Source organism: Varanus komodoensis, unplaced genomic scaffold (assembly GCF_004798865.1).
Source record: "Varanus komodoensis strain SLA01 unplaced genomic scaffold, ASM479886v1 scaffold10, whole genome shotgun sequence".
NCBI classification, from domain to species: domain Eukaryota; kingdom Metazoa; phylum Chordata; class Lepidosauria; order Squamata; family Varanidae; genus Varanus; species Varanus komodoensis.
Window position 1 is genome coordinate 33,014,467 of NW_025335269.1, and position 13,912 is coordinate 33,028,378.

The 13,912-nt window shown below is 43.0% G+C and overlaps 1 protein-coding gene across 2 annotated transcripts in view; it reads right to left on the reverse strand.

Moving 5' to 3' along the window:
- RNF144A (ring finger protein 144A) overlaps positions 1-13,912 on the reverse strand; it is a 63,477-nt gene that overhangs the window by 14,235 nt on the left and 35,330 nt on the right. For both annotated transcript variants that reach the window (XM_044418594.1, XM_044418602.1), the window contains exon 2: positions 10,415-10,560. In XM_044418594.1, coding sequence (XP_044274529.1) covers positions 10,415-10,560 — 146 coding nt within the window. The remainder of the gene's footprint in view (positions 1-10,414; positions 10,561-13,912) is intronic.

Below are 13,912 nucleotides of genomic sequence, written 5' to 3' on the forward strand. Positions count from 1 at the left end.
CCCAGGGAGCTTCATGACTGAGTGGGAACCCAGATCTCCCAGGTCCCCACTTCAATAGTCTTTCTTTATTAGATTTATATTCCACCTTTATTTTTGAAAGAATTCAAGTGGCTTACATAATTCTCCTCCTCCTGCTCTCACTCTTCTCACTGCAGCAACGACCCTGTGAGGCTGGCTGCACTGAGAGTCTGTGACTTGCACGAAGTCACCCAGTCGGCTCCATGGCTGAGCGGGGACGCGAACCCAGATTGCCTGCGTCCCAGATCCACGCGGTTAAACAGTACATGACACTGGCTTTGCACCATTTCTGCATACTTTCATACTACACCATCATGACTCCTTAACCTATTTTCATGCTGCAAGTGCCTTATCCAATATCACATGGATCTCAAAAAGAGACCACCTGTGTGAGTGTGGTCTACTCAAAAATGGCTCAAAGTCTGAACTGCCCATCGTCCATTTCAGACATCAGGGCTGAACCACAGTCTGGATGTCAAGATTTCTGCTGGGGACTTGTACATACTCCCTTTGCACATGCCAGTTTCCATCTGTGCTTGGCAGTTCAGTCTGCAGTGAACTGCGGTCTGTAAGTCAGGCAATCTCATGATGCTTTTCCTGAATCAGGCACCACGGTGAACTATGGATGCTTCCTGACAGGGCTTTTATTGCACCATCACCGTGCCTTGTTCCTGGCATTGTACAGCGAATCCAATGACCATATTTTTAACTTGCAACCTGCTCCAGTTTTCCCACCACTATCTTTTTCTTACTGCAGAAAATCTGTTAATGAGAAGAAGGCAGCTCCACAATGCCTTCTAACAAACAGCACTGGACACGCTAAAGCAGGAAGCAGCCTAATTTTCACTATGAATAGAAAGTGCAGGAAGGAATCAGAATACAATGAGGTTGCATGAAAGTATAAGCCTATAGTATATTTCTGATGGCTAAACTAGGGTTTGGCAGGAATGACTGTATCAGGCCCAGGAGTATTGAGCTACTAAATAGAGTAAAGAATGGCACATGGGCCCCCAAAAGCTACAAGTGGTGTAACTTCATCTCTTGCCATGGATGCTGTGTGTGATGCGTGTGTAAGGATGCACTCTTCCCCTTCTCAGGGGCAGACCACCAGGTATGTCGTATCACAAAAATGGTTTGCCATGTTGCATCGCAGCGGCTGATGTTCATTAAACCCATCCCACCTTGGGACCATTTGTGCTATTTTTGCCTTCTTCACTTTTATTCCAAGCACCTAGTAGGCTGGGCCTATTAACAGCAGGTAGAAGAACAAAACACCGCAGTAGCTGTCTTTCATAAGACTTTCCCCCCGCTTTTTCTGATGTGAACTGCAGACTCCCATTGCCCTTGCCGAGATGCTCTTAGCAACTGTTAAGCTGTTCCCAACTGCGTGGAAACAATACCAGAGCATTTCCACCCACAGTGCTTTGCAATGGAACACAAATCAACCTGAAAAGGCATGGCAGCGGTATACCCAAGTTGCCTTCATCAGCTGATAATCCCAGTTTCCTTCATATATATTTCTAAACTGAGAACTCAGGCAGGCTGGATAGTCATGGTTATATAAAAGAAAGGAGAGGGGTCAAATAAATACATCTGCTCTCTGACTATGTATAAATATGGCTAAATATACACAGCCATTCATGCATATATGCATGCGTGGCGACCATGGTGCTCGGGCTAGTAGCCTCCTTTAAAAGGAAGGACGGATGGACGAAATGAGCCTGTTGAATGCACCAAAACTGCCATTAATCAACCACCACTCTCTTAGGGTTGGTATCTGCATAGTTTCATACGTTATCTATTTTATTCTAACGCTCCTCCAAGCAGCTCACACTGCTGTACATGGTACTACCTTCCTTGCCATGTTATCCCCTGTTAAGCAGAGAGAGAGAGAGTTGGTTGCCAAAGTCACCAGCTGAGCTTCAGGGATTTGAACCTGGTCTCCTCAGTGACAACACATGGGGAGGGAACTCTGTCCTTTGAATCCAGGTCCTATCAATTTGCCTTCCTTCAAAAGGCCCTCCAGGGCTTCTTTGCTCTTACTTTGCACCAGCTTTCCCCCTCTCCTTTTGCTCCTTTTCAAACGCTCCTTGCAGCAACCACAGCAGGTTTCATGCCCACAATTGGCCCAGGCCTTCCTTTCCCATTCTTCCTTGAAGAAGAATTCAGTGCAAGTAAAAGCTTGTCACCCCGTATGCCCCAACACAGTTGGCCCAATAAAGGGGATTACTAAAAACCAAAGGAGAAATACACATAAACACTGCACAGATCATAGATACTTTTAGATATGGCCTTTCATTATTTGCTCCATTCGTTATTGTTAAACTTTGTGTTAAAGAATCCTGCCCAAAGTTTATACATATTTTCTCCTTAACTTTGGGTATTAGTAATTTTTATTAAGGATTGTTTTTGCCTCCTTGTTGGCTAACTATAAAGGTCATAACCTGGACTGCTTTGGAGACTTTCAGCACCACGGAGCAAAGCTGAGGTAATGTTAAGGTTAGATACTCGACAAGGCCTAAACCCCCAAAGGAACTAATGCTGAACACCCCCGGACCCTGATCTTTGCTAGATGCTCAATTATTCCGACCTTTGATGTTTGAATCCTTTGATTCAGAACCTGAAGGATTCCCACAGGATCATGATCAAAACATAAGCCTATCCTAAGAGACCTGGCTCAAGGTGTTTCCACTTGGTGAAATGGAGCCAGGTGCAACAAGAACCTGAGCCTTTCTGGGTATGGCATTTTGCCTCCAGAGAATGCTTCCTCCCTGGCCATCCCACAGGAAACAACCTTTTATGCCTGCCTTCTAGCATGATTTGCTGCTGATGATTTTTATTCTATCTTACTTTGGTTTAAGTATTATTTTTATTGAAAACTGCCTTGTAAAACACAGTGATTAAGAGGAAGACTGCAATTTAAATTAACTTTTAATAAACTGCATATTATTAAAAATGAATAATACAAATGTGACTTCTGAGGACTCACACAGAATACCTGAAGAGTTGAATTTATTATTTCTATGGCAACAAAAGTTCTGCTGTTTGGCAAGGATTTCTTAAATCATCCACTCTGGCAATGTGGTGCCTACAGGCTAGACTGTACTCTTGGATACCTTTCCTGGCAAGCTATCAGGGTGCTCCATGCCACCTACATTACTTTTTATTCAATTTTTAATAACAAAATTTATTGCTGGCAGCTTGGATAACTGTGTAGGCTTCTAGCTGCTTCTGCCTTCTGTCCCATGAATTTTAAGGTTCACATGTAAGACCAAGATTTTCACAAGATGTGAAAGGCCGATGCAGGCAAATGGTTCCAGAGAGTCAGTGTGGCATAGTGGTTAAGAATGTGCATCTGGGACTCAGGCAACCTGGGTTCAAGCCATGGACCAACTGGGTGACTCTGGGCCAGTCACAGACTTTCAGCCCAACCTACCTCACAGGGTTGTTATCATGGGGATAAGACTGAGAACAGGGGAAGAATGATGTAAGCTTAAGAAAAAAGGTGGGATATTGTCGTGAAAGGGTTGTATAAACATTCATCTCTCCACAGAGCAATAAAACTAAAGTCCTTTAATGTTAATTGTCCACAAGATTTACGATACTATAGATAAGTTCCCTAATAGCGGTCCCTGCAGAGCAGATATCAGTCCTATAATGGCTTCTCTTTCTGAGCCCACGTGGGATCATTCTCCCAAGTCACGCCTTTCCTCTCTCTTACACTGGCTGCTTTGTATTTGTTCAAATCTGCGTAAAATACGTCTGTTTTCAGCTTTTGAGAAATCTATGACACCTATCGTGTCTTCTGTTTCTGGCTCGGGGAGATCAGCGTCAGGAGGGGAGGAGGCAGTTTGCTCTGCCTCTTTCTCATGACTCTCTGTCTCTGATAAAGGTCCAGGCGTTTGCTCAATGAGCTGGGGCTCAGGGGAAGATGCAATAGCTGGTTCAGCTGCTCCTGCATTGGGTTGTGGGGGCGACGCTTGGGTGCAGGGTGCCAAGTGCAAGGTCTCCTCGTGAGTCACTGTTTCTGTTGGGGCTTCATGCACGACAAATATAAATCTAATGAATAAATTAAATAAAAATGTATAGCTCACCCACTTGGTGATGGTGCCCACTACACTTTCTCAAATGGTCAAACTGGCCCCCAAATGCTGCCTACCCCTGATCTAAAGGAGCACCATTTACTCTCATCACCTGGACTTCCCAATGCTGAAAGCCAACCAGAGAGTTGGAATGGCATCTATTGTGGTGCTCTGTAATTAGTCTCCCCCCACATTTGAAAATATTGAATATAAATTCAAATGAAACCATACGTTTTAACATTTCTAGACTTCACAGACTATTTAAGAAATGGGTGCATTTTACCATTACGAAAAATGAATTAAAGGCCAAAAGACTTCGTCGCACCCTGATTAGGAATTTTGTCATGGATAGCTGGAATTTTATTTCCCTTGACATCTTCAAGCAAAAGGAGTAGAGGATACCCCCTGAGATATTAATATGGCCACAGGTATCATTCATACAACCATTTCCTCAGAGCTACCTCCACCATCACAAGGCATTTAAGTCACCAGTTAGCTGTCCAGTAGGAAATTAGGAAAGCCATTTTACAAAACAATAACGATTGCACTATCATAAAAAGCCGGAGAGTGCCATGCATGTATATCAACATGTAATATTAAAAGGCATGCATCAAAGCTAGCAATAAATGGTAAAGCAAATTTATTGTCCATTAGAAAGACCCTTCTTTGCACTTGAGTTTTCATAATGACAATCATAAATTGCTATTTTGTTCATCTTTAAAACATTCTGAAATGAAGCTTTTAGGCATCACTCATATGTTTAATCTTGAAAATAAAATATCTTAGAGACTCATCTTTGTTGGTGGTGGTTTTCCCCTTAGTCCACCCACCTTCTCCCTGCATTTATCCCAGGATTCCCTGTGACTTCACTTCTTACTCCTGATACACTTTGAGTGCCAAGTGTTTTTTATCACAGCAGATTCTGGAAAAAAAATCTCCCACCCCATGACCTGCAATTTCAGATCACTACCTTTTGTGAGAACTAAGAAGCAGACCAAATGTGTGTCCTTTAAGTTTTTTCCTGCCACTCCTAGAGCAGTTTTCCTCCTTCTCCACCCTCCACTAAAGCAGAGTTTTCTGAGCAATGAGAGTAAAAGTGTCTCTGCAACCCAGACATGATTCCCTTTTCAAACATTTTGTTGCCCTTCCCTCTTAAAAAGAAGTTTCTTTCACAGCTCCTTGCAGCCAGAGACAAGTGACATCCCTCTAGTAAGAGCCATGTCTATTCACAAGTGGGAAAATGAAAGCCCAGCACCAGAGGAGTAGGAGATCGACAGCACTGAGGAGGGATGGAGGTAGGCGGAACAGGGGAGATTCTTAGGAAGGGTTATGTTTGTTGCCACTTTTGCCAGACTTCTCCATAGCTCTTTCAAACAAATGGTGCTAAAATCACCTGCCAGGTTTTGACATCCCAACTAGCCACCCTGAAAAAACCAGCAACAAGCCATGGTTCTTTGGGATGGCTTGTGCATGGTTAACAAACCATGCTGACGCCACCCCACTAGGCTTGGAAAACACTGAAGACCATTGTGAAACAAGCAGGGCTCACAACACTGCAAGTTGTGCAAACCTGTCCATGGCTTCGTTCACATACAATTAGAAGCTAGCAAGGAGGAACTTCCTTGTGGGGGTTTCTGAGGCAGTAATGACCACAGTTTTGAATATTCAGGGTTGTGGGTGCATGGTGCCCTAGTTTCTTGTTATGTGCAAACTGTCAAGGGTGTGTTGTTGGTGCAGTTCAGAATCCACCACTATCCCTCAAACAGCACATGGGTTCTGGATGGCTTGTCAATCACCCCAAGAACCCATCTTTGCTAGGTTTGCACACAAGAGAGCCGATGTGATGTGGTGGTTAGAGTGTAAGACTGGAGATCTGAGAGATCCAAGTTCTAGTCCCCATTCAGCCATGAAGCTCACTGGATGACTCTGAATTCTTGGCCAATCACTCATTCTTAGCCCAACTTGCCTTCCAGGGTTGTTGTTAACAAGGAAAAAATGGAGTGCAGGAGGAGTTATTCCTTGCAATGTAACAGCAGCAGCAAGAAGACACTATGGGGCACTCTCAAAGTGCCCCAAACATCTGAAATGGAGCCAAAGCAGGATGAGAAACCCCATGGAGCACTCTCTCTCTCTCTCTTGCTCTCTCTCTCTCGTGGAGGTTGACTGTAGGCTGAGGATCTTTGCCCTTCCATATTCAAAGTGTTTCGCTTGAAGATGGGGAAGGGTCAGGTGAATGTGGGTGCCATTATTTGGAGAACAGTGTAATGGCAGAGACAGGTACTCCTGTCTTCTAGAGGTGTGCTAGTAGCTTCCCTTCCTGCATTCTGCAAGGGCTGTTCTGAGATGGGGAAGAATGCTGCGACAGGGGCAGAGTAAGCCCAGGTAAATCAGTCAAGGAGTGGAAGGCCTCTTTGAGTACTTGCAAAGCTGATCTACTGAATGATAAGTTTCAAGAATTAAAAAAGGTTCAGAATCAGACTCACTAGTTCTGTGTAGCTTTTTCTATAAGCAGGCCTGCACCCCCCTCCCCCCAATACCAGTCCAACATTTTATGCATTTCTTCCACACCAGAAGAGAACAGCTTGGCAATTTTGGAAAGCTCTAATATTGTCCCTGCACCCACAGCAGACAAAGGTAGTCTTCAAAATGGTCCGTTTCAGCAGTCTCATTGCTTACTAATCCTACTTGGCTGACTAGAAGTAATTTCCTGCAAAATGTTGCTGCATTCTTAATCAGGGCCATGACTTACATGTGGCTTCAGAGGGAGCTATGAGAGATGCTTCCTTAAAATAGCACTAGAGTAGGCATATGTCTAAGAGCCGGTGTGGTGTAGTGGTTAAGACTACAGGGCTGCAATCCAGGAGATCCGGGTTCTTGTCCCCACTCAGCCATGGAGCTCACTGGAAGACTTTGGGCCAGCCAGAACTCTCAGTCCAGCCTACCTTACAGGGTTTTTACTGTGAGGATAAGACTGAGAGGAGATGAATTATGTGGGCACCCTGAGCTCCTTGAAAGGAAAAAAAGGCAGGATAGAAATTCAACAAACAAGCAAGCAAGCAAGCAGCAGGCCCTCTCACAAAGCACCAAGGGGGAAGGGTCGTGGCTGCACATTAAAATGTTGCACATAGCTAGAACAAGAGCACATGCATGCAGCTTGGCTGGCTCTTCCTATACAACAAACACACACAATGGAAGGAAATAGCTTGTTCTACATAGGCCGAAATTTGAATGAGTAAAAAATCTGAGTAAGGATAATTAATGAGGCTGTGGAAGGGGGAAGTTCTCACAGAGAACTCTGGCAAGATCTGCAGATACTATTATTTATTCAATTTATATCCTACCCCCCACACCCAAAAAATAGCACTCAAGAAAGCAGCAATGAAATATAGTTTAACAGCAAAAATTGAATTCAAAAGTAACATAAACCAAACTAAAACACAATTGAAAGCACAGCAATGCAAGAAATAAAAAGCACCCAACCAATGAAAACCTCATTCAACAACAGACCATTTTGCATGTTGAAGGCCTTGAATAAAAATAACTTTGTGAGGGGCGTAGGGGTAGGCCATAGAGAAGGCCCTATATTGTGCTTCCCCAGGTATTCTTGTCTCCTGCATGGCTGCAGGACTATGTATCCATGTGTCATATAAATAGTAATATAAATATTCCTAATTTGGAAGACTAGATTTTGAGCTAAAGCCAGTTATTTCTAGTTTCGCTTGAGAGAAAGGCTTGTTGGATTCTAGAATCTGTGGGCTGCATCCTAAGAATTGTGAGGAGAGCTGTTTATGGAATGTGCCTTTCCACCTCCTCCTTCCTGCTTCGGTCTCCCGTGCTCCCTGCAAAGCTCCTCCCGAGTGTTTGGGCCCCTTTGGAACACCATTTCTTTCCAGAGTTCGGGGCTACACGGCACGGCTGCCAGCACCCAAGGCTTATTGCCTCTGTCATCAAAACTTGCCTTTAGTTAGAACACATTGTACAAAAAGAGATTATTATAGGGCAGCCTTCCCTGGCTTGGTCAAGCTTTTCAGAGGTCTGGCTACAACTCCCAAAGGCTTCCAGCCAGCCTCTTCCAGGGAGAGAGCGGGATAAGTGGCAGGAGCATTCCTGGGAGTTGCAGCCCAACACATCTGGAGGGCATCAGCTGAGAAGGATGACCTAAGATGTCCAGGAACATTTGGCCTGGCATAACCTTTAGGTGACGGCATAAATGTTTGCAAAACTGAAATATGGGATCTGGGCCAATCCTCTCATTGTGAATGCGGTAGGACGCTTTAAGGCATGTACAACATTAAACAAAAATTCTCTTGGGCTTGATTTTACTTTAATTTTTTCCTCTATACTATTCATAAGCAGATTTATTGCTGTTCCCGTTGTCTAGAACTAGGAGGCCATACCGGTCTTCTCTGTATTCATGAGAACAACAAAGAAGAAAACATGCCCCTTCTCTATAATGCTAACATTTGGAATCAACTTCAAACTACATTGGAGGAGGTGAAGAATATACCGATTTAGTGAATAAAAACCACATTAGCACCAGATGGTTGGAAAAGCTGCCTGGTTGCCTAGGCAACACAGGGATGCTTTCTTGTCTTCCCAAGCAGCACTGCAGAATTCACCGAAGACAAGAAAGTGTCCCCATATTACCTTGGCAAATGGCACAGATCATCATGGCTGCACACAGCTGCAGAACAACAAAGCTGAAGGTAAAATGGTTTTGTTTTGTTTTTGCTGGGGAAAAATTCTCCCCAAAATTCACTCCTCAATTTTCTGGTTGCCATGACTTAGGTTCATAAATAACATAACATAAATAAAGGCATGGCTTCTTGGCTTGAAGCCAGTTACTTTCTACTGCCTCGAACAAGTTTTCCCTGTGTGAATTCTTGCTGGAGCAACTGCTGTTTTTTAATTGGATGGATGCAGCTTGACTCCCACACGTTTCCCGCCCTTGTTGCTTTCATTATGCTTATGAACTTAACCAGATGGCTTTTTTCCTCATGTCATGTTGCTTACTCCGAGCAGCGGTTTAGGAGATTGTTCTGTTCTTCTCTTCAAGTGTTGCTGTTGTAGCATGAAGACCTCCCTACTCCATGTTAGTTCTGTCTCCCTCTTTCTTCCAGATTTTTTTTTTTTTACAAAGAAAGGCACATTGCTCAATGAAGCCTCTGCCAAAAATAAAGGATGCTGTTCATAATAACTTCATCTGAATACCCCTTAGATGCCTGCTCATTTACAATTTTGGAACATACTCATATTACTATTAGCACCTGTGTAGACGTCTTAGCCTTATTTAAAGAGCGCAAGGTGGGATATAAGGAGATATCCCATGTTAGCATCCCTGGGAAGCCAAAAATTAGCAACTGGTACAGGTCACACAAGAAGCTGATCTCTGGACAGGCAAATGGACTTGTGTGTGTGTGTGCATGCACGTGTGCGCATGTTGTTTTTGCTGTTGTTTGTTATATTTTTATCCCATCCTTTCTCTGAGAAGCTCAGGGTAGAAAATGCATTTTTTCTTCACTTTATTTTCGTAAAAACCCAAGAAACATTAGGCTAAGGGACAGACTGAATCAAAGGTCATATACTGAGTTTTATGGATAAGTTGGGAGGGGATACACTCAGATTTCCCCACACCTATTAACCACTAGACAACTTTCTTTCTCTAAAACCCAAATACTTTAGAATAAATATTTTACTGTGTTGCTTTTTAGGTTCTCGTTTGAGGCAGTGGCACCATAGAATCTCTCACATACATACATATATATCAATTGATTTCTACTCAAGAGTTGAATCCAATAAGTTATGGTGGCTTGTTTAAGCCATGCCTTATACTGGGCACCACCTACTTAATTATTAATCTGGTTGTGGCTTCTTGTGTTGTTTGAACGCAGATGACATGCCTCATTAGTGGGAGAAACAACCCTTAAATAGCCCAGGGTCTATTCTGTCTAAGTTTGTTCTCTCTCGAATACGCAATCCTGCATATACGCAATTCAGACACCATAAGAAGGTGTGCCCTAGGTTGGCTGTTAGGCAAATGGTGCCCAACAGCATGCAGAGTGACTTAAATAAGCCACTTTAACTAAAGTAGTGTCTGGAGATGGCACAAGGGATATAGGAGTTGTAAGAAACTTGTAGTAGCCCCAGGACTACACCAGAGCTCTGCAACACGCATTATGCATTCATAACACCTATCACATGAAACACCACATGCAATCCAGCCCGTACATCAAAACACAATTCCTGTTGGCTTTCTCAGGAATTCATGCAGGTGGGCTGCATCATGGTACAAACACTCTTTGAAATGTACTAACCAGAGTACAGAAGATGCACTGGCATTGTGTTATTGTTGTCATCTGCTCCACTGGATACTCTCCAAGACAGAGCTTACATGACACAAGAGGATCAAGCACCAAGTCCCAAGTAGGTCTGTATCTTGCTGTAGTCATTGCAGAATAATCTGAAAGGAGAAAAGAAGTGTGTCAGTAAAAACATCTTAGCAGAAACCTTGTGAATTTAAATAAAATTCAATTAAAATGATGGCTCAATTCCAAGTTACACACAGCTCCTAGAGGGAACCCAATTTTCTTAACTTTGGGAAGTGTATGTGGTGAAATAGAGAATTTACACTGACAATTCACATGTTCCACTTTCATAATCAGCAAAAAGGAAACCTTATTTATTTAGTTAGGAAAACTAAATTATTAGACAGAACTGTGTGCACAAGATGACTTTGTATCTGCATGTAATTCATATCCACTGGCCAAACAGCATAGGCCAGCCTCATTGGCACGTGCCACTCTGCTATGCAGTGGAGCCTTTTTGCGCCTTGAAGTTCTTTTACTTCTACTTGAAGTTCTATTAGACCGGGGAGCAGAAACTAGAGCTTAAGAGAAGCATGCAGGAGTGCTGGCTTGACTCTTATCCTATAGTGGAGCCCACTTGTATTGTGAGGAGTGTCAGGAATACCCAGTACTTGGTCAATCCATGGCTTTCTTTTTCTAAGGCTTAAATGCAGAGACTCCACATGTACCTTAATACTAACTATAGCAAACAACATGCATTCACACCTAACAACCAATGATGCACCTGAACCGTAATTGTTATAACTGGCTTCCTATTTCATATTTTAATTCAACAAGTTGGCTTTTCTTATAGTACAAAAGGAAAAGTTTTACTATCAGTTGAAGACAGAAATCCTTCACAGGTCACAAAGTCCTTCACAGGTCACTTTATAGTTTGGCTTTCTGCTTGCCAAAGAAAGAAGAGAAATCTTTCAACTCTTGGCCACAAAACAGCATCAAGTAAGGATTGTTTTATATTATAAGTGGCATGGACTGGCTGGCAAGAACTGAGAGAAAGAATGAAAAGATCAAACAATCCTATTTGCAGAGAGTGTTCTGGATCATTTCTTCTGAGAATCCAAAAGCATGAACTTTGTTCCAAGGAAAAAAGGAAATAAAAAGTCACTGAACAGGATATTAGCTCCAAATCACAAGTCATAATAGAGATGCAGCAGCCCAGGAACAAACTGTTTTCTGTGTGCGACGTTCTAAGGCTGTATAAGAGGCTGAGCCAGGGAGAGAGAGAGTGTGCGTGTGAGCAAGCGAGAAGACTGGAAAAGGATAATTTTATGCAAATATCAAAACACGGAGTCGCTTGATTTGAAGGTTTCCCACACCTTCACTGCTAGTTGAACAGACATTTTATCCAAATGCATAAAAGAAATAAGAACGATGATCATTATAGATACTTTCTGAGATGGCCCTCTCTTGCTGGGAAAGTCTCAGAATACCATTTACTTGGTCAATAAAATTGCATTGTCCTAACAATGGTGAAAAGGTCAAAATCATCAAACCCTCCTTTGCTTCCCCTCCTTGTTTGTCATGAAGCATCAATGCAAAATGACATCTGCACAGGTTCCATGCCAGCCACGCTAGTAGTGCTGCGTCCAGATATTGTCTCAGTGCAAGAGGAAGGGCAGAGCTTGTTCTTCTGGCACCAGTGTGGGGACTTACTGCGTGAGCCTGTGAACCATTTAGATCAGAGACCAGCATATTAACTGTAGGATTAAGTGATACGTATCCTGCCCTTGGCAAAAGTGCTCCTGTTTGGGGAACCAATCAGGCTGGAATAAGAAATAAACAATGTATAGCTGATAGCAGGGTGGGGCTTCTTGTTTGTTGGTATAAAGGACAATTTTCACTTTTTTCTCAGTCTCCTGAAACCTCTCTCATACTAAAAGAAATGGGTGCCAAAAAAGCTTGAGTAGACCATCTCCCTTTCTCCCGTGCTCCATCCTCCTCTTCTCCCAAACCGACATCCAAACATTCAGTTTTAAACATTTAAAAAGGTTCTACAAGTGCCGGGAGAAGCACAATTCCTTGTCCACCATGTTGAGGGCAGGGGGTGGTGCCAGTTGAGTGACACCTAACTTACCGTTGTCAGGCAATGTTTGTCCCAACATCCTAATCTGGTGAAAGTAGGTAGCTTGTGTGATTAACAAGCCAGCCAGAAAGCCTAGAGCAGGCTATGGTTAGAATAAATTATTAATCACTCTTTAAAGTGGGTCAATGTCTGGGCAAGAGTGACTAACAACAGCCATGCAATACAACCCAACTTCACTATTAATATTGCTTGTTAGGAAGCGAGCCTGAAGGTGGTTCAAGTTTCCAGTCAAAAATCCCCACACACCAATGGAGGTTCCTCCATAGGGACAAACAGAATTTGCCTTCCCCGAAAAATTAAGGTGGAAAAGGCATTTAAAGATGTAATTGCATTGAATTACTCAGTGCAATATTTCTGTGGTACCCAGGCTAAGTCAGTGACTCATTGATCCTGGTTTTCATCTCACTGTCCAGGCCCACAGTTTCACTCTCATATCTGAGTCTCTAGTTTCAAGTTGGCTTTTCACTCAGGTCTCTCTGATCCTGCCGGAGCAAGGGAGAGAGGCCTGAGGGCCAGAGACTCACGTGGTGAGGCTCCCTAGCTCCAGTCTTCTCAGAACAGCAAGGGATAAAGTACTAGTTTCACTATTCCCAGGAAATTAGCAAGACTTTCTGCTGAGCCTGCCGACAGTTGTAGGACAACTGTCAGCCAATAGCATGAATCCCTCAGTCTTGAGTAGGGCCAGCCCATCAAATGCCTCCAAGAGCCACTGCTCCACTTGGTTGACTTTTCTCCATCAGGACAGGGCCACAGAGAAGCAATATTCAGAAGAAAGAGAGCATTGCTAAAGAGCAAATTCCTTCCTCAGTTTCCAAAAGGTTTGCTTCTTCTAACAGACCCACTTTGGCTAAAAAAGACTGCCCTGGCTTAGTTTGCTTTTATTTTTAATTTTTTACCACCTTGTCCACTCCCTTCCCTCAAGGAATAATGCCCAAATTTGGATCCCTTTAAAGAATGAGCATAGTTAAAAGTTCAATTTTTTGTATTTCTGCTAGGGTCGCCTCCTCTTCAGAAGTGGCATGGTCTCCAGGAATCAATGTTCCTCATTAGGAGAACATTGAAAGCAATCCTGCAGATTGTAGCAGTTTTGTATTGCATAAAGTATTTGCAGCAAGAGAAATAAATATACATTTTCAGGAAGATCTGCAACTAAGTATAAACCAATGGCTTATGCCTGAACTTTTAAATGGCATCCCCCACATTCACCAAGTTTGAAGGAATAAACTTTGCCTTTCAGCTCAACATTCATTTCTGAGCACCACAAAACACAGTTTATCTATGCATTAGAAAACCACTCACTGGACAGCGGGTACATTAGAAATATGCCTCATCTATTACTATTCAAGTCACTGCTCTGGTTTTTG